The 21,375-nt window shown below is 42.2% G+C and overlaps 1 protein-coding gene across 41 annotated transcripts in view; it reads left to right on the top strand.

Annotated features, from left to right (window-relative positions):
* Positions 1-21,375, top strand: part of neb (nebulin) — a 293,069-nt gene that overhangs the window by 33,008 nt on the left and 238,686 nt on the right. For all 41 annotated transcript variants that reach the window (XM_072579807.1, XM_072579845.1, XM_072579844.1 and 38 more), the window contains 8 exons: positions 3,863-3,964; positions 4,054-4,161; positions 4,262-4,366; positions 9,393-9,491; positions 10,005-10,109; positions 12,777-12,884; positions 16,401-16,514; positions 21,134-21,331. In XM_072579807.1, coding sequence (XP_072435908.1) covers positions 3,863-3,964; positions 4,054-4,161; positions 4,262-4,366; positions 9,393-9,491; positions 10,005-10,109; positions 12,777-12,884; positions 16,401-16,514; positions 21,134-21,331 — 939 coding nt within the window. The remainder of the gene's footprint in view (positions 1-3,862; positions 3,965-4,053; positions 4,162-4,261; positions 4,367-9,392; positions 9,492-10,004; positions 10,110-12,776; positions 12,885-16,400; positions 16,515-21,133; positions 21,332-21,375) is intronic.

Genomic DNA, 21,375 nt, shown 5'->3' with positions numbered 1-21,375 from the left:
GCTCATGCTGGAGGTCGAAATTAAAAGACAAACAAGCTGGAAACATTCTGCAGCATTTACAGAGTGAGAATCAGAAATGACTATTCAAGTCAATGACAAACCATGGGAAGGTGTAGGAAAGATTTTTAAAATTTATTTTTGTGGAATATGGGTGTTGCAGGCTGGCCAGCATTAATGGCCTGTCCCTTGCTGCCCCTTGAGAAGGTGGGGGTGAGCTGCCTCTGCAATCCACCTGCTATGGGTTGACCCATAATGCTATAAGGGTGGGAATCCCAGGATGTTGACCCAGTGACAGTGAAGGAGTGGTCAGCATAGTGAGTAGCTTGAAGAGGCATTTGAAGATGGTGGTGTTCCCATGTATGTGCTGTCCTTGTCCTTCCAGATATAAGTGGTCATGTTTTTTTTTAGATTACTTACAGCGTGGAAACAGGCCCTTCGGCCCAACAAGTCCACACCGACCCACCGAAGCGTAATCCACCCAGACCCATTCTCCTACATTTACCCCTTCACCTAACACCACGGGCAATTTAGCATGGTCAATTCACCTAACCTGCACATTTTTGGATTGTGGGAGGAAACCGGAGCACCTGGAGGAAACCCACGCAGACACGGGGAGAATGTGCAAACTCCACACAGAGGCGGGAATTGAACCCAGGTCTCTGGCGCTGTGAGGCAGCAGTGTTAACCACTGTGCCACCGTGCCGCCCACCTTCCCGTTTTGGAAGGTGCTGTCTGAAGATCCTTGGTGAATTTATGCAGTGCATCTTGTACTTAGTACACACTGCTGCCACTGTGCATTGGTGATGGAGAAAGTGGATGCTTGTAGATATGGTGCCAATCAAAAATGCTGCTTGGTCCAGGATGGTGCCAAGCTTCTTGAGTGTTGCTAGAACTGCACCATCCAGGCAAATGGGAAGTATTCCATCACACTCCTGATCTGAGGCTTGTAGATGGTGGACAGGTTTTGGTGCGTCAGGAGATGAGTCACTCACTACTGTAATCCTAGCGTCTAGCCTGCTTTTATAGTCACTGTGTTCATGTGGTGAGTCCAGTTCAGTTTCTGGTCAATGGTAACCCCCAGGATATTGGTCTTAGGGGATTCAGTGATGACAACACCATTGAATGTCGAGGAACAGTGGTTAGTTTGATGGTCATAGCCTAGCATTTGTGTAGTGCAAATGCTACTTGCTTCTTGATAGCACAAGCCTGAATATTGTCCAGATCTTGATGCACTTCAACAAGGATTGCTTCAGTATCTGAGGAGTCATGAATGGTGCTGAACATTGTGCTATTGTAAGCGAACATCCCACTTCTGATCTTATGCTAGAAGGAAGGTCATGGAATGAACAGCTGAAGATGGGTAGGCCTAGGACACTATCTTTAGGAACTCCTGCAGAGATGTCCTGGAGCTGAGCTGACTGACCACCGACACCCATGACCATCTTCCTATGTGTCAGGTATGACTCAGCCAGTGGAGAGTTTGCTCCCTATTACCCACTGATTCCAGTTTTGCTAAGGCTCCTTGATATCATACTTGGTCAAATGCAGCCTTGATGTCAAGGCTGTTATCCTCACCTCACCTCTGGAATTCAACTCTTTTGTTCATGTTTGAACCAAGGCAGTACTAACATCAGGAGTTCAGTGCTCCTGGCGGAACTGAAACTGGGTTTCACTGAGCAGGTTATTGCTGATCAGGTGCTGCGTGATAGCACTGTTGATGATACCTTCCATCATTTTACTGACGATTGAGAGAAGGCTGATGGGGTGGTATTTGGTTGGGTTGGATTTGTCCTGCTTTTTATGTATAGGATATATCTGGACAATTTTCCACATTGTCAGGAAGATATCAGTGATGTAACTGTGCTGTAAGAGCTTGGCTAGGGGAATGTCATATTCTGAAGCACCAATCTTCAGTACTATTGCTGGAATGTTGTCAGGGCCTGCAGTCTTTCCAGTATCCAGTGCCTTCATTTCTTGATATAACATAGAATGAAGCGAATTGGCTGAAGACTGGTATCTGTGATGCTTGGGACCACTGGAGGAGCCTGAGATGGATCATCCGTGCAGCACTTCTGACTGAAGATTGCTGTTAATGCTTCAGCCTTACATTTTTCACTGATGTGCTGTGCTCCTCCACCTTTGAGGATGGGGATATTTGTGGATCCTTCTCCTCCAGTGAGCTGTTTAATTGTCCATCACCATTCTCAAATCTGTTTATGCTGTATTGCATGCAAACAGTCCTGTTTGGTACTTTCACTAAGCTGACACCTCATTTTTATGTATGCGTCAAGCTGCTCCTGGCATATCCTCCTGCATTCTCCATTAAACCAGGGTTGATCCCTTGGCTTGATGGTAATGGTTGAGTGGCAGATATGTTGGGCCATAAGGTTACTGATTTGTGCTGGAGTACAATTCTGCTTCTGTTGGTGGCCCACAGTACCTCATGGATGCCCAGTCTTGAGTTGCCTGATCTGTTTGAAGTCTATTCTGTTTAGCACAGTGATAGTGCCATGCATAACAATGGAGGTTATTCTCAATAGGAAGGCAGGATTTCGTCTCAACAAGGACTGTGTGGTGGTTGCTCTTACTGATAATGGAATGGATAGCTGCATCTGCAGCTGTCAGATTGGAAAGGATGAGGTCAAGTATGTTTATTTTCCTCTTGTTGGTTCCCTCACCACCTGCTGCAGACCCAATTAGTAACTATGTCCCTTAGGACCCAACCAGCTCGATCAGTGTTACGGTTTCCGAGCCACTCTTGGTGGTGTGCATCAAAATCCCCGACCTAGAGTATATTTTGTACTCTTGCCATCCTCAGTGCTTCTTCCAAGTATTGTTCAACATGGGGGAGTATCAATTTGTCAGCTGAGTAAGGTAAGTACGTGATAATCAGCAGGAGTTTTCCTTGAACATGTTTAACCTGAAGCCATGAAGTTTCATAGGGCCCGGGGTCAATGTTGAGGACTCCCAGGATAATTCCCTCTCAACTGTATACCACTGTGCAAATACCTCTGCTGGGTCTGTCTTGCTGGGGGACAGGACATATCCAGGGGTGATGATGATGGTGTCTGGGACATTTTCTGTAAAACATGATTCTGTGAGTACGACTATATCAGACTAGTCCGTGAGACAGATCTCTCAATTTTGTCACTAGCCCCCAGTTGTTAGGACCTTGCAGGGTTGACAGGGCTTATTCTGCCCTCGTCTTTTCTGGTGCTGAGGTCAAGGCCAGGTGATACGTGTGGTTTCATTTCTTTGAGACTTTGTAGTGATTGATACAAATCAATGGCTTGCTAGTCCATTTCAGAGGGAAATTGAGAGTCAACTACATTGCTGTGGGTCTGGGGTCACATGTAGGCCAGACCAGGTAAGAACATTACAAACCAGATGGGTTTTCCGACAATGGAGAATGGTTTCAAGGTCGTTCGTAGATGCTTAATTTTTTTCATTGAATTCAAATTTAACAATCTGCTATGTTGGGATTGAAACCTGGGTTCCCAGAACATAAGTTGAGTTTCTGGATTAATAGTTTTGCAGCAATTCCAAACAGCCATCGCATCCCCAGTCAAAAGCTTGGTGGTGAGAGGTATGGGGAGATAGAAAGGTTTAGGGGGAGCATTCAGAAGGTGCAGCTGAAACAGCTGAAGGATCTGCCATAATATTAAAGGTGGCGTTGGGTGCACTTGATGAAGAAAGAACAAAGTGGGAGTCCAGACACATGTGGGAAGGTATGGTCACAGATATTGGTTGGGCTGAGACATTGAGGAGTTTGAAGATGACATTGAGCATTTTAATTTCTATTGAGTATCAAATAAGTAAATTCTACTTTGCAAACCTGTCACTCGTTGCTTTACTTTTGCAGAAGAAGTACAAGGATGATTACGAAAAGGCTCGCAAAAGTAGCATGAACTACTGTGAAACGCCAAAATTCAAAACTGACCAAACGCTGGCAAATCTCAGTGATGTAAGTACAGGAGTGGTCCACTAACCTAAGGGGTAAAGTACAGTATTTGAACTCAGCTGACATCGCTGCTCTGGATATTTCCATTTTAGGTCAAGTATAAACAGATTTATGAAGATAATATCAAGGGCCATTATGTTGGCAGTCATGAGGATCCATACATGATTCACTGTTTGAAAGTTGGAGCAATGAAGAGTGATGTAAGTAAACAAAATTTAGTTTGGGAACAACCAGTAAATTGATTATGGCCTATCATGTTATCTCTGCCAATAAATAATACTATATTATCTTCTCCTGAAGAAAAATTATAAGGCCGACTATGAGATGGATAAAGGAAACTGTTATTTCCCTCAAACTGTTACCCCAGAGTATGAAGCTATGAAGAATTCTTACCAGTGTAAAGATGTAAGTATCTAAAATGTGTATGATCATGAGCATCTCAATTCAACCACTTCATTCAGAATTCTCATTGTCTGTTCACAAAACCAGCTCCTAATGTTTCATTGAACTAACGTTTTTGAAGAACAGAAGAGTTAACATTTCATGTGATTCTAAGAGTCAAGTGAGAGGGACAGCTTTTCCTCACTGTAGATGAAGTTCAAAAAAGTTCAGATAACTTTGCTTTAGAGTAAAGAAACTACCTCTGACATCTATACTAAATCTGTCACCTCTCAATTTAAAGCTATGTCTCCTTGTGCTAGCAATCGCCATCCGAGAAAAAAGGCTCTCATTGTCCACCCAAGCTAATCCTCTGATTAAATCAATTAAATCACCTCTCACCCTTCTTCTCTCTGACGAAAACAGCCTCAAGTCCTTCAACATTTCCTCAGAAGACCTTCCCTCCATATCAGGCAATGTCCTAATAAATTTCCTCTGCACCCTTTCGAAAGCTTCCACGTCCTTCCTACAATGCGGTGACCAGAACTGTATGCAATACTCTAAGTGAGGCTGTACCAGAGTTTTGTACAGCTGCAGCATGAATTCATAGATCTGAGACTCAATACCTCTACCAATAAAAGCTAACACACCATATGCCTTAACAACCCTATCAACCTGGCTGGCAACTTTCAAGGTTCAATGGAGCTGGACACTGAGATCCCTCTGCTCATCTACACTACTAAGGATCTTACCATTAGCCCAATAATCTGCATTCCTGTTAATCCTTCCAAAGTGAATCACCTAACACTTTTCCACATTAAACTCCATTTGTCATCTCTCAGCCCAGGTCTACAGCTTACTTATGTCCCTCTGTAACCTACAATGTCCTTCGTCAGTATACACAACTCTACCAACCTGAGTGGCATCTGCAAATTTACGAACACATCCTTCGATGCCCTCATCCAGGTCAATTATAAGAATGACAAACAGCAGTGGCCCCAAAACAGATCCTTGCGTTACACTACTAGTAACTGAACTCCAAGATGAATATTTCCCGTCAGCTACCACCCTCTCTCTTCTTTCAGCTAGCCAATTTCTGATCCAAACTGCTAAATCACCCTCAACCCCATGTCTCCATATGTTGTGCAATAGCCTATGGTGGGGAACCTTTTCAATTGCCTTACTGAAATCCATATACACCAAATCAACTGCTTTACCCTTATCCACCTGTTTGATCCCCTTCCCAAAGAACTCAATAAGGTTTATGAGGCACAACCTCCCCTTCACAAAACATTGTTAACTATCAATTTATCAACTTATTCCTTTCTAGATGATTATAAATCGTATCTCTTATAACCCCTTCCAACACTTTACCCACAACTGAAGTAAGGCTCACTGATTTATAATTACCAGTGTTGTCTCTATTCCCCTTCTTGAACAAGGGGAATCCTCCCTTTTGGCACTATTCCTGTAGACAACGACGACATAAAGATCAAAACCAAAGGCTCGGCAATCTCCTCCCTGGCTTCCAGAGAATTCTAGGATAAATCCCATCCGGCCCAATGAACTTATCTATTTTTACACTTTCCAGAATTGCTAACAACTCCTCCTTTGTGAATCTCAATCCCATCTAGGTTCTGGATTAGTGGTGCTGGAAGAGCACAGCAGTTCAGGCAGCATCCAAGGAGCAGTGAAATTGACGTTTCGGGCAAAAGCCCTTCATCAGTAATAAAGGCAGTGAGCCTGAAGTGTGGAGAGGTCAGGTCAGGTCCCCCTCCCCCCTACAACCCACCCTCCCATCCTGGCACCTTCCCCTGCCACCGCAGGAACTGTAAAGCCTGCGTCCACACCTCCTCCCTCACCTCTATCCAAGGCCCTAAAGGAGCCTTTTACATCCATCAAAGTTTTACTTGCACATCCACTAATATCATTTATTGTATCCGTTGCTCCCGATGCGGTCTCCTCTACATTGGGGAGACCGGGCGTCTCCGAGCAGAGTGCTTTAGGGAACATCTCCAGGACACCTGCACCAATCAACTACACCGCCCCATGGCCCAACATTTCAACTCCCCCTCCCACTCTGCCGAGGACATGGAGGTCCTGGGCTTCCTTCACCGCCGCTCCCTCACCACCAGACGCCTGGAGGAAGAACACCTCATCTTCTGCCTCGGACCACTTCAACCCCAGGGCATCAATGTGGACTTCAACAGTTTCCTCATTTCCCCTTCCCCCACCTCACCCTAGTTCCAAATTTCCAGCTCAGCACTGTCCCCATAACTTGTCCGGACCTGTCCTACCTGCCTATCTCCTTTGCCACCTATCCACTCCACCCTCTCCTCCCTGACCTATCACCTTCATCCCCTCCCCCACTCACCCTTTGTACTCTATGCTACTTTCTCCCCACCCCCAATCTCCTCTAGCTTATCTCTCCACGCTTCAAACTCACTTTATTTCTGATGAAGGGCTTTTGCCCGAAACGTCGATTTTGCTGCTCCTTGGATGCTCCCTGAACTGCTGTACTCTTCCAGCACCACTAATCCAGAATCTGGTTTCCAGCATCTGCAGTCATTGTTTTTACCTCAATCCCATCTAGTCTAGTAGCCTGTATCTCAGTATTCTCCTTGATGACATTGTCTTTTTCTAGTGTGAATACTGATGAAAAGTATTCATTTAGTGCTTCCCCTATCTCCTCTGACTCCATGCACAACTTCCCACTACTATCCTGCTTGGTCCTAATCTTACTCTCATCATTCTTTTATTCCTGATATACCAATAGAAAGCTTTTCCTTGATTCTGTTTCAAGGTTTTCCTTGATCCTGTCCATCAATAACTTATCATGTCCCCTCCTGGCTCTTCTTAGTTTTCTCTTTAGGTCTTTCCTAGCTAACTTGTAACTCTAAAGCGCCTAAACTGAGCCATGATATCTCATCGTAACATAAGCCTTCTTCTTCCTCTTGACGAGTTTCAACTTTCTTAGTAAAGCATGGCTCCCGCGCTCGACAACTTCCTCCCTGCCTGACCGGTACATACTTATCAAAGATCTGCAATGGCTGTTCCTTGAATAAGCTCCACGTTTCAATTGTATCCATCCCCTACCGTTTCCTTCCCCATCCTATGCATCCTAAATCCTGCCTAATTGCATCGTAATTGCCTTTTCCCCCAGCTATAACTCCTGCCCTGTGGTATATACCTATCCCTTTCCATCATGAAAGCAAACATAACCGAATTATGGTCGCTATCACCAAAGTGCTCACCTACCTCCAAATCTAACACCTGGCCAGGTTCATTAACCTGTACCAAATCTAATGTGGCCTCACTCATTGTTGGCCTGTCTACATACTGTGTCAGGAAACCCTGCTGCACACATTGGATAAAAACTGACCCAAATAAAGCACTTGAACTGTAGTATTCCCAAACGAGAGTGCAGTGCTGGAAAAGCACAGCAGGTCATACAGCATCCAAGGAGCAGGAGAATCAATGTTTCAGGCATAAGCTCTTCCTGATGAAGGGCTTAAGCCAGAAACATCGATTCATCTGCTCCTCGGATGCTGCTTGATCTGCTGTGCTTTTCTAGCACCATACTTTTTGACTCTGATCTCCAGCACCTGCAGTCCTCACTTTCTTTTAATATTCCCAGTCAATATATGGAAAGTTAAAGTCCCCCATAACAACTACCCTGTCACTCTCGCTCCTACCGAGGATCACCTTTGCTATCCTTTGCTGTACATCTCTGGAACTATTCAGAGGCCTGTAAAAAAACTCACAACAGGATGACATCTTCTTTCCTGTCTCTAACCTCAGCCCATATTACTTCAGTAGACGAGTCCTCAAACGTCCTTTCTGCAACCATAATACTGTCCTTGACTAACAGTGCCAAACTACTCCCTCTTTTTCCATTTTCTCTGTTCTTAATGAAACATGTAAATCCCGGACCTTCAATAACCATTCCTGCCCCTGCTCTATCCATGTCTCCAAAATGGCCACACTAATGAAATCCCAAGTACCAACCCATGCTGCAAATTCACCCACCTTATTTCAAATGCTCTTGGCGTTGAAGTAGACACACTTTAAACCAACTTTTTGCTGGCCAATACCTTCTTGCAACCCTGAAATCTTATTTCTGACCTCACTACTCTCAATCGCCTATATACTCCAACTACAATCCCCCTGCTGAGTTAGTTTAAACCTACCCGAAGCGCATTCGTAAATTCATCCCCCAGGATATTGGTACCCCTCTGGTTCAGGTGAAGACTGTCTTATTTGTAGAGGTCCCACCTACCCCAGAAAGAGCCCCAATTATCCAGGAATACTTTGATTATACAGAATTTACTTTGCAAAATAAATACAATCCCATATTTTAAGTGGAGGTTTTCCTTCCTTTAAAATTATATGTTATATTTTGCTGATGCTCACAGTTCTACAAAACATGCCTTAGTAAATCTATTCAACTGAACACAGCTCTTTTTAGTTATCCAAAGGGAACAGCCTCTAATTCTATTATGTGCTATAACAGATCCTTTGTGTGGAGAACAGCACCCAACTAGTGGGCAGAGTATAGACTGACATGGGAGATAACTTCATCTTCCAATATTCAGAAAAGCTTATTCTTAAAATAAAACAATTAGATTATTTTAGCAATTACAATAAAACATGATGCAATTAAATGTTTGAAACCTAGCTCAATTGGAAAATATATTTGATGTAATGGATAATTTGCTTGATTAGCACAACTCTCCATGTTGTATCTAACCTTATGAGTAGCTTCATTATGAAAACCTAACCCAGCAGAATGTAGCCAAGTTTTCCTTGGCAAAGAATGGTATTACCAAAATTTAATGGGAGCATTGGCAAAACTATATAGCTTTGGATCTCCTCATAACTGGGTCCATTGCTTAGTTGAAACAGGGAGATGGCCTCTGTCTAACTCCTCTTTAAAACAAAATAATTTATTGATTGGTATACCAATGTCCATCAATGAATTGGTGCTATCAGTTTGAACGGTATTTGTTCTAAACTATGTACAAACTGTTTTTGTTCCTTATTTTAATTACAGCAAGTCTATAAGATGCATCCTGATAAAATCAAGTTTACTCAAGTGGCTGATTCTCCAGTGATGTTGCAAGCACAGCTCAATGCTAAACAACTGAGTGACGTGAGTATCTATAAATGCGGCAACTTTCTCACAAGTGTTATTAAAGTTAAATAGTTCTCCTGATTTTGGTCTCGTACATTCTTATATATTTGACTTGAAATGTTCTATCAATTCTAAGACCTCTGTATCCAAGCATTTGCACAATTTTGTGAGTATTGAAATTTGTACAGGCTCAAACACTTGCAAGTATATCATTATATTTTCCACTTCATCACTACAATTAGTGATCTAAAGTAAAAAATATCATCCACAATTTCTTGTTTTAACTAAGAAAGGAAGGTTTACATTAATAAAGTTTCTTCCAAATATGTGTTGCATGTGGGAAGTATTCAGTATGAACCATCTGTTACCAGCAACTCATAAAGTCAACATTATAGGTTATATTGTCCAGCCACAAACAAGTTTATATTTGCAGTCAATGCTTTTCAAATATTATGTGCTGTGGTCCAGTGCTGCATGAAGTATTTTCCACATTATTTATCATCCTAAATTTCATTTTGTTATTTTCCACAGCTAAATTACAAAGCAGACTATGAGAAGAAGAAGTTCAAATGCACTATGCCTCCTGATAACCCCTTTTTCATCCAGTCAAGGGTGAATGCATACAACCTGAGTGATGTAAGTACTTTCAGGGCTTCAGATATTTTCTTTTATTCCAGTTTTCATTCTCATTTTATTGTAAATGGAGATTTCTGACTATGGGTGGATCTTGGTTTACAAGATGTCAAAAATGCCATTGTTTTTGTAAAATCCCTCTTTAAAATAATTAAATTTATTATAGTAGTTAAAGCTTGGGGGTGTGGGATGGTTGGAAGATTGCGGGATGAGAAGAAAGTTGTTGATCAGGTCCCATTTTGAACTGGACCCATTTATTCATTGACCTACTCTATGGGGAATCATTAGTACCTGGATCACTTCAATGGGATGAAAATTGGGGAATTTTGGTAATGGTGGGCAATTTGAATCAGCTTATTCCTTCTGGGGATGCACATGCAAATCACATTCCTTGTGCCATCCATTTCAGGAAACACAGGAGACAGTCTGAGTAACCTGGGGAAGCAAGCTTGGTTGACACTTTGTGACCAACTCCAGATAAGACATGTGGTCAAGAACCAAATTGAAAGACAGATGGAAAGCAAGTGGATAGGGTCCCATACATTGGGAAGTTAACTGGGGATGTTTACTGAGAAGGCCTATTGCAAAAATCACAGTAGCTATATCAAATCACAAGATGGGTGTTTCAGAATATGGCTTCGGTTTCACTATCATGCTACACACCCACCATTAGGTGTCTGCCGAGTGCTCATAGGGATGTATTTTATGCTCTCCCATCAGCAGATTTGAAAGTGGGGAAATAGATAACATATATGTTTGCTGTTTAAGTGAGTTGAGCCCTTTAAGTTGCCATTAAATAGCCTCACCCCAGCCATGCAAGTATTTCCCCAGACTGTGGAGGGCCAATACAGGAAAGCCTACTGACATTTTAACTGTATGTTAGAGGATTATAATGGGAATCATGGGACCCAGGAAAATCCAGCCCTCTGTCTATAAGGTGTCTTTGAACCAATCTCATGCTTTGCTGTGGAATCTTCTGCTTTTAGTTGAATTCAAAATCGTTTGACTAAAGGCTTGCTTTGTTGTCAAGGGGGAGTGATGAACTCATTCTAATTTTACGTTGGCTTTAACACACATAGACTTGCAACCCAGCTGTTTAGAATAGTTTCCAATTGCCTGTATGTGATGTTTGACTTGTATCCATGCTGACTGTGATCAAATTTATTGCTTTTCAAACATTGATTTGCATGGTACAAATACCTTTTCTGATTTGTCTACTGCAAATGTCTCCCTGGCCTCATCTGAAGGATTTCATTAGTTTTTCATCCCTTTAACTCATTAAGTAGATCTATGATACTGATTTTCAATCTGTCCTGGATACAGTATATCCTACTAAAATTCAACTTATTCTTGATTTTTGCTGAGTAATTGTAGTAAAGTATTAATTTAATATTTTATCAGTTGAACCTTCAGTTCCTATGTCCCGTTCAAAACTGAATTGTAACTCCACCTCTAAAAATTCTTACTCTGTGAATGTTTCAGTGTCAGATTAAACATTCATCACTCTGCTGGCCTCTGGAGCCCTTTAGACACATCTAATATCCTTCTTCGTCTATTATGGCTTAACTCCAGACATCTTGAGTTCATCTATTCCTTTTTCTTGTACTCTTTGTATGACTTTGTTGTAATATTAGTTGTTAATTCCCCTTAAACTTTAATTTATATTTATTTTACTTCCATATTTGGTGTTCTATGTTTTCTTAACCAAGAAATCTTGCAGGAAAATTCCACAATTAAATTATTTGAATTAATCTTCTGTGCTTTGAAATTTTCCATTGTAAAATCATATATTTTCTGGTTTGATGACCATACTCTTGACTTTTATTGTGTTGTCATTAATGGTACCCAAAACGTCCCCTGTTGACATTTTTTATCACTAACTGTTGGGACACATTTCCACGCAAACTGAGAGTTCAAAAATATGCACGTGAAGAATTTCAAATACCATTTTGAGTCTTGCAACTCATGGTAGATCACACACTGTAAAGCTACATATTGACATGTAAATTTTGAAATCATTAACAATTGTTGGACATTTAGGGCTAGGTTTTTTTATTTGGTGTCGAAACTCTGATGTTTGAATCATGTCTGGTTCCGATGTTGCACTCTGTCAGAAATAATTACCTGACGCAATTTTGGAAGGAACAACAAGTTAGTGAATAGGCGGTGAACTTGCCATCCAATTAAAGAGGTTCCAGTGATACTTAGCAGCTACACAGTCCCTAGTGGGAGCTGCTGATGTAGGTCAGAGGAAAAGAAAGGGCACTTTGAACTTGAAGCATTCTTTGAGCACCTTTGAGATAAAAATGTAAGCAGATGAGAAAAGGTCAGAGTTGGCAGATCATCCTCAGAAGGGGGAGGCCTTGCATTGGGTGGACTGAGGCCTCAGCTGTGGACATCAAATACAGTATGGTGACTGAAGTGAGATCTAGCCCTGGGATTGCCCTAATATGCCTAATAATGGCCTCAATTGGCTACACATCAGTTGTAGGATGAGTAGATCCTGTGCCCTCTACCTGACCCTTTTGGAAAATGGTTTGGGATTGGAAAAATGCTGACAAAATGGTAGCTAAAGGATGGGAAATCCTGGTCATCCCCAATTCAAGATCTGCCCCCAACACACTTTGTAAGATTGGCTATTACATTTATTATTTGTTTCTTTCTTGCTAGAATTGTTACAACTATGACTGGAACAGAGAAAAAGCCAAACATTGCAACATTAGAGAGGATTCAATCCCTGTTGTTGCAGCAAAGGCACATGCAGAGATTGCAAGTGATGTAAGTAATCTTGGGTGATGTTTAACCTCAATATTTGGAGCCAATTGGAAAATTCTTTGAAAAAGCAATCAACAAAGAGGTGCTGTCACAGGGCACCATGCTGACCACAAGAAGTTGAGGTTAATAGGTTAATGTCAGGACGAGCAAGATAAACAGACAGGGAAGAATGGGAATGAAGGACCATACTGGTGGGGTTAAGTGAAATAGAGATGGAAGATTTTGTTCAAATCTATGGGATGAATGCTTTCTCTGTTTACTGGCTCTAAGGGGCAAATCAGATTTGATTTGTAAAACTATGTGATTGTAATAATTGCGGATTTTAATGTTCCACATATTGACTGGGACTGCCATAGTATTTAAGGTTTGGATGGTGAGGAATTTGTTAAATGTATTCAAGAAAATTACTTGATCAACATATAAATGTTCCTACCAGGGAAGGAACAAAACTTGATCTTCTCTTGGGAAATTAAGACAGGGCAAGTAACTGAAGTGTTAGTGGTCATAATTCTATTAGTTTTAAAATAGTTATGGAAAAGGATAAGCTTTCCATAAAAGTCAAAGTTCTTAATTGGTGTAAGGCAAATTTTAATAGTATGAGACAAGAACTTTCAAAAGTCGATTGGAGTAAACTGTTCACAGTTAAGTTAAAGGAATGACAGACAACAAGGAGGCTTTCAAAAGTGTGATAATAAGAGTTCAGATGTATTTGTTCCTGTTAGAGTAAAAGGTAAGACTAGTAAGATTAGGGAATAATGGATGAATAAAGATATTGAGGTTCTAGTCAAGGATAAAAAAGAATCATATGTTAGATATAGACAGCTGAGATCAAATGAATCTCTTAAAGAGTATAAAAGACTTGGGTTATTCTTAAGAGGGAATTCAGAAAGGCAAAGAGGGATATGAGAGAGCCTTGGTAGATAAGGTTAAGCATAATCCAAAGAGCAAAAGAGCAACTGGAGAGAGAGTAGAACCTCTTAAAGATCAACGAGGTTGTCATTGTGTTGAACCTCAACACGTGAGAAAGATATTAAATGAATACTTTTTGGTCAACTTTTACTGTAGAAAGAAATGGAGGCTAGAGAACTCAGAGAAATAAATATTGATGTTTTGAAAACTGTTCACATTATAGAAGAGGAAGTGCTGGAATTTTTAGAAAACATAAAGGTGGATAAATCTCTGAGATATGACCTAGTGTATCCCAGGATGTTGTGAGAAGTTTGGGAGGAAGTTGTGGCATCTCAGGAGAAATATTTGTGTTATCTATAACCACAAGTGAGGACTGGAAGGTAGCTAATGTTGTGCCTTTATTTAAGAAAGTTTGTAAGGCGAAGCCTTGGAGCTATAAACCTGTGAGTCTGACATCATTGGTGAAGAGGTTGGTGGAAGTGATTCTGAAAGATAGAAATCACATACATTTAGAGAGGCAAGGACTAATTAGGGATAGCCAGATGGTTTTTATGTGAGGGAAATCATGTCTCACAAACTTGATTGTGTTTTTTGAGAAAGTGACCAAACACTTGAGGACAGAGCGATAGATGTTGCTTAGTTGGACTTTACTAAAGCCTTTTATGAGGTTCAGCATGGTAGATTAATTGGTAAAGTTAGATCACATGGAATTGAGGGTGAGTTTACCAATTGGATACAAAATTGGCTTGATGGTAGGAGATAGAGGGTGGTGGCACAGGGATTTTTTTGGACTGTAGACCTGTAGCCTGGGGAGTTCCACAGGGATTGGCACTGGGTCCTTTTTTTATTTGTCATTTATATAAATGATTTTGATGAGAATATAGATGGCATCGTTAGTAAGTTTGCAGATGAGACCAAAATCGGTGGCATAGTGGACAGTGAAGAAGATTATCTAAGATTACCAAAGAGATTTTGATAAATTAGGTAAGTGGACTGAGGTGCATCAAATGAAGTTTAATTTGGATAAATGTGAGGTATTGCATTTAAAACAAACAAGGCTTATACAGTTAATGGTGGAAACCTGGATAGTGTTGTAGAACAGAAAGACCTAGGGGTCCAGATAAATTTCAAAATATTATGTATGTCATAGGCACACAGGGTAGCTGAGAAGGCATTTAGTATGCTTGCCTTCATTTCTCAGACCTTTGAGTAAAGAACGTAGATTCCTGCTTTCTATAGAACATAGAACAGTACAGCACAGTATAGGCCCTTTGGTCCTTGATGTTATGCCAGTGTTCTATCTTACTGTAAGATCAGACTAACCTACGTACCCTTCAGTGTACTGACTTCCATGTGCCATAGGAATTGGGATGTCATGTTGAAGTTATATGGAATGTTAGTGAGGCCTCTTCTGGACTGCTGTATGCAGTTCTGGGTGTCCTTAATAGGAAGAATATAATTACAGTGATTTTAGAAAAGATTCAGAAAAGATTTACCAGGATGTTGTTGGGAATGGAGAGTTTGAGTTATAAAAATACTTTGGGACTTTTTTTCACTGGAGTGTAGGAGGTTGAGGCATGACTTTGTAGGGGTTTCTAAAATCATGAAGGGCATAGATAAGATGAATTGCAAATTATTTTCCTGAAGAAGGGATACGTTCAAACCTAGGGTTTTTTTTAAGGTGAGAGGAGAAAGATTTAAAAGAACCTGAGGGGCTACTTGTTTACACCGAATGGTTAGTGTGTGAAATGAACTGCCGGAGGAAGTAATGAATGTAGGCACAGTTACAACATTTAAAAGACATTTGGATAAGTACATGAATAGGACAGGTTTGGAGGGATATGGACCAAATGCAGGCAGAAAGGACTAGTTTAGGACTAGGGACATGGTTGTGGACTAGTTGGACTGAAGGGTCTGTTTCCATGCAGTATGACTCTCTGCTAGTTTTGCATTAGGTAATTTTTCATGGATGTGGGTTTGTTTACTGAGCTAGGAGGTTCATTTCCAAACGTTTTGTCACCCTACTAGTAACATTTCCAGTGGGCCTCAGTAGAAGCAGTGTACGTGATTCCTGCTTTCTATTTATATGTTTGGGTTTCTTTGGGTTGGTGATGTTATTTCCTGGTTGGTTGTTCACCATAGGAAATAACATCACCAACCCAAAGAGACCCAAACATATAAATAGAAAGCAGGAATCATGTACGTTGCTTCGCATGAGGCCCACTGAAAATGTTACCTAGTAGGATGACGAAACATCTAGAAATGAACCTCCCAGCTCAGCAAGCAAATTTACATCCAGAACCTCAACCTGAGCTGCAAATCCTCTCAAAACTCATCATTTTTCATGTATACAACCATTATGTGGGAAATGTACTTGTTCATTGAAGTTGGAAATGAGATGCATCTTTAACACAGAAAAGAAAGAACTTTGTCTTGTGTTAAACTGTAAAATGTCTTCCCAGAATACTCTAATAATCTTGAAACTGATAATGGCTATTAAAATGGAATTAATGTATGATTTCTTTTCATCTAATCTTCTCACTTGATACTCTTAAATCAAGTATTGAAATGAAATTCTCACCTTATTAACTCTCAGTGTCTACCTTTCAGGTCAAATATAAACAAAGCTATGAAAAGGCTCGTGGGAAGCATATTGGAGCTCGCTCAATAGAAGATGATCCTAAGATCTTACACTCTGTGCATGTGGCAAAGATGCAGAGTGAGGTGAGCAAAAAGTCTGACTGGAAGGATTCAAATGTGGACTTTAAACAAAAAAATAGCATGAGAAGCAAAACATTAGAACAAACAAAATAGAGCACTATTCGACCATTTGGACAATCAAACCTGTTCTGCCATTCAGTAAGATCTTAGCTGGTCTGCCTATGTCTCAAATTTCACCTTCCCTTCTCTTCATGATAACCTTTGATTCCCTTGCCCAACAAGAATCATCAACACCTCTGTCTTAAAAATATCCAATGACCTCGCCTGTACTGCTTTCTGAGGCAGAGAATTCCAAAGCTGCACAACCCTTTGAGAGAAATTTAAATTCCTAACATCTCCATCTCAAATGAACAACTCTTAAGTTTAGTACAGTGCCACTTAGTTCTGGACTCATCCTAAAAAGGAGACATTCTTTCCACATCTATTTTGTCAGAACCATTCACTATCCTGTATTTTTTCCATTAAGACACTCCTTACTCTTAGAGTCATAGTTGTACAGCACAGAAACAGACCCTTTGGTTCAACATGCCAACCAGATATCTTAAATTAATCTAGTCCCATTTGCCAGTACTTGGCCCATATGCCTTTAAATCCTTCCTATTTATATACCCATCCAGATGCCTCTTAAATGTTGTAATTGTACCAGCTTCCACCATCTCCTCTGGCAGCTAAATTCATACATGTACCACCCTTTGCGTGAAAAAGTTACCCCTAAAGTCACTTTTAAATCTTTCTCTTCTCACCGTCAACCTATGCCCTCTAGTTTTGGACTCCTTCACCCTGAGAACAAAACCTTTACTATTCAACCTATCTATGCCCATCATGATTTTATAAACCTCTATAAGGTCACCCCTCAGCCTCTGACACTCCAGGGAAAACAGCCCCAGCCTATTCAGCCTCTCCCTATAGCTCAAACCTTCCAACCCTGGCAACATCCTTGTAAATCTTTTCTGAACCCTTTCAAGCCTCATAACTCCAGTGGAAATAAGCCCATCCTGTCCAACTTAACCTTTTGAGACATGTTGAAGGGTATTCAAGAAGAAGGGAAAGTTTGAGGAGATGATAGCTTTCAAGGACACTGGGGTCAACGTGACATGCAAATGAAGGCTGATGGATTAATTATCCATGGTCCTTTTGCTGGCCTCCTTAGCCAAGCACCAAACTCACTGCACGCAGGGTATGCTTTAATACTTTTGCAAACGTTTGCACGTGGATACAGTTTTGTTGTTGACTTACAACACAAAGCCTACCGACACTTTAAAGGCACGCCTCAACCAGAACTGCAAAGTTGAGAATGTCACATTAATCAAAACAGATTAATATCAAAAGAGTTATCCCTCTGGACAGTAAACTTAATACCAAAGTTTTTATTTCAGGTTGTAGTTGAATGAGCCACAAATTTCCTCAATTCCCAGACCAGTTTGTCTATTTTCCTGTAACTCTGATTTCTATTTTGACAGGTTGAGGTCAGGGACTGATAGTTTGGCACCAAAAGATGGTGCAAATGCATTTGGGTTTAACATTTCAAAAGCCAAATTCAGTTGCTGATATAATCAATCGGAAAAATGTGTTGCTGGAAAAGCGCAGCAGGTCAGGCAGCATCCAAGGAGCAGGAGAATCGACATTTCGGGCATAAGCCCTTCTTCAGGAATGAGGAAGGTGTGCCAAGCAAGCTAAGATAAAAGGTAGGGAGGAGAGACTTGTGGGAGGGGTGTTGGGAATGCGATAGGTGGAAGGAGGTTAAGGTGAGGGTGATAGGCTGGAGAGGGGGTGGGGGCGGAGAGGTAGGGAAGAAGATCGCAGGTCAAGAAGGCGGTGCTGAGCCTGAGGTATAGGACTGAGATAAGCAGGGGGGGAGGGGAAATGAGGAAGCAGGAGAAATCTGCATTCATCCCGTGTGGTTGGGGTTCCTAGGCGGAAGATGAGGCGCTCTTTCTCCAGGCGTCGTGTTGCCATGGTCTGGCGATGGAAGAGGCCAAGGACTTACATGTCCTTGGTGGAGTGGGAGGGGGAGTTAAAGTGTTCAACCACAGGGTGGTTGGGTTGGTTGGTGCGGGTGTCCCAGAGGTGTTCTCTGAAACGTTCTACAAGTAGGCAGCCTGTCTCCCCATGTAGAGGAGGCCACATTGGGTGCAGCGGATGCAGTAAATGATGTGTGTGGAGGTGCAGGTGAATTTGTGATGGATATGGAAGGATCCCTTGGGGCCTTGGAGGGAAGTGAGGGTGGGAGGGGGTGTAATCTAGGTAGCTGTGGGAGTCGGTTCGTTTATAGTGCACCTCCTCCCACCCTGCCCCCTGTAAAAACGCCATCCCATATTCCCAATCCCTTCACCTCCGCCGCATCTGCTCCCAGGAGGACCAATTCCAATACCGAACAACCCAGATGGCCTCCTTCTTCAAAGACCACAATTTCCCCTCAGACATGGTTGATGATGCTTTCCACCACATCTCCTCCACTTCCTGCTCCTCCGCCCTTGAGCCCCGCCCCTCCAATCGCCACCAGGACAGAACCCCACTGGTCCTCACCTACCACCCCACCAACCTCCAGATACATCGTATCATCCTTCATCATTTCCGCCACCTCCAAACGGACCCCAGCACCAAGGATATATTTCCCTCCCCTCCCCTATCAGCATTCCGGAAAGACCACTCCCTCTGCGACTCCCTTGTCAGGTCCACACCCCCCACCAACCCAACCTCCACTCCCGGCACCTTCCCCTGCAACCGCAAGAAATGCAAAACTTGCGCCCACACCTCCCCCCGATGAGAGCATTGTCAACCACGTCTGAGGGGAAATTGCGGTCTTTGAAGAAGGAGGCTATCTGGGTTGTTCGGTATTGGAATAGGTCCTCCTGGGAGCAGATGCGGCGGAGGCGAAGGAATTGGAAATATGGGATGGCGTTTTTACAGGGGGCAAGGTGGGAGGAGGTGTAGTATAGGTTTATAAACCGACCGATTCCCACAGCTACCTAGATTACACCTCCTCCCTCCCTCACTTCCCTCCAAGGTCCCAAGGGATCCTTCCATATCCATCACAAATTCACCTGCACCTCCACACACATCATTTACTGCATCTGCTGCACCCAATGTGGCCTCCTCTACATTGGGGAGACAGGCCGCCTACTTGCGGAACGTTTCAGAGAACACCTCTGGGACACCCACACCAACCAACCCAACCGCCCTGTGGTTGAACACTTTAACTCCCTCTCCCATTCCGCCAAGAACATGCAGGTCCTTGGCCTCCTCCATTGCCAGACCATGGCAACACGACGCCTGGAGGAAGAGCGCCTCATCTTCCGCGTAGGAACCCTCCAACCACAAGGGATGAATGCAGATTTCTCCTGCTTCTTCATTTCCCCTCACCCCCTCCTTATCTCAGTCCCATACCTCGGACTCAGCACCGCCTTCTTGACCTGCGATCTTCTTCCCGACCTCTCTGCCCCCACCCTCTCTCCGGCCTATCACCCTCACCTTAACCTCCTTCCACCTATTGCATTCCCAACACTCCTCCCTACCTTTTATCTTAGCCGGCAAGGTACACCTTCCTCATTGCTGAAGAAGGGCTTATGCCCGAAACGTCGATTCTCCTGCTCCTTGGATGTTGCCTGACCTGCTGCGCTTTTCCAGCAACACATTTTTCAGCTCTGATCTCCAGCATCTGCAGTCCTCACTTTCTCATAATCAATCAGAAGTAAATGACACATCAGAGGCTGAGGGGTGACCTTGTAGAGGCTTATAAAATCAATAGGGGCATGCTTGGGAGAAATAGACAAGGTCTTTTCCCTGGGGTGGGTGAGTTCAGAGCTAGAGGGCGTAGGTTTAGGGTGAGAGGGGAAAGATATAAAAGTGACCTAAGGGGCAACCTTTTCATACAGAGGGCGGTGCATGTATAGAATGAGCTGCCAGAGAAGTGGTAGAGGTTGGTACAATTGCAGCATTTAAAAGGCATCTGTTTGGATATATGAATAACAATGCCATTCAGGGGTATGGGCCACGTGCTGGCAAATGGGATTAGATTAGGCTAGGATATCTGTTTGGCATGGACGAATTGGTCCGAAGGGTTTGTTTCCGTGCTGTATATCTCTGATTCTATGAGTCTAAGTAATGCTCATCACCTTTCAGAGATCAATTCGGCCTCCTTTGAAAGCTGTCTGGACCGTATTTATATGTTCACTGAGTCCCAAGTAGCAAGACAGAAATCATCGCTTCAACAAGCAGCTAATACAGTTTTATTTAAAACTCACAATGTATTAGCTCATGTAAAATTCACATGACAGTTAAATTGACAATTTATGATTTGAACTGAGGTGGGTTCTGCTCCTATCAAGAAAGGTGCATGGATGCTTTCAGATCAGCTTTAGCAGAATAGACAGCATCAGAAAGATTTGACAGTCTTACTTTTATATTGTATATCTAATACACTCAAATCTTAATTGTGGCTGAAGACAGCAAGCTGAACTCACCTCAAGACCTTTCGTAAGGTGCTGCATTATTGTCAGATCTTATCCCCATCTCTCTCAACTCCCTGTTTTGGTCAAGTGCAATCTGCCAATTGTGTCATGATTTGAGAATGTGAGATGGTCTGAAAAGCAAAAATTTATCTGTTTATTCTCTCATTTCAGCGTGCTTATAAAAAGGACTATGAAGACACAAAGACTAAGTATCATACTCCACTTGATATGATCAATGTCTCCCAGGCCAAAAAGGCTCAGGAAATTGCCAGCAACTCATTCTATAAGCAACCAATAAGTCATTATTGTATGCCTCCTGACAGTTTGCCTCTGAATTTGGCTAAGAAATCCTACAGTTTGCAGAGCGATGTAAGTATTTGGTTTAGTTGTTTAATTTAATTCACTTTGTTATT

The sequence above is a fragment of the Chiloscyllium punctatum genome, chromosome 10, assembly GCF_047496795.1.
Source record: "Chiloscyllium punctatum isolate Juve2018m chromosome 10, sChiPun1.3, whole genome shotgun sequence".
In the NCBI taxonomy this organism is placed as follows: domain Eukaryota; kingdom Metazoa; phylum Chordata; class Chondrichthyes; order Orectolobiformes; family Hemiscylliidae; genus Chiloscyllium; species Chiloscyllium punctatum.
The sequence above is the reverse complement of the archived record's forward strand: the minus strand, read 5'-3'. Positions and strand labels throughout refer to the sequence as shown.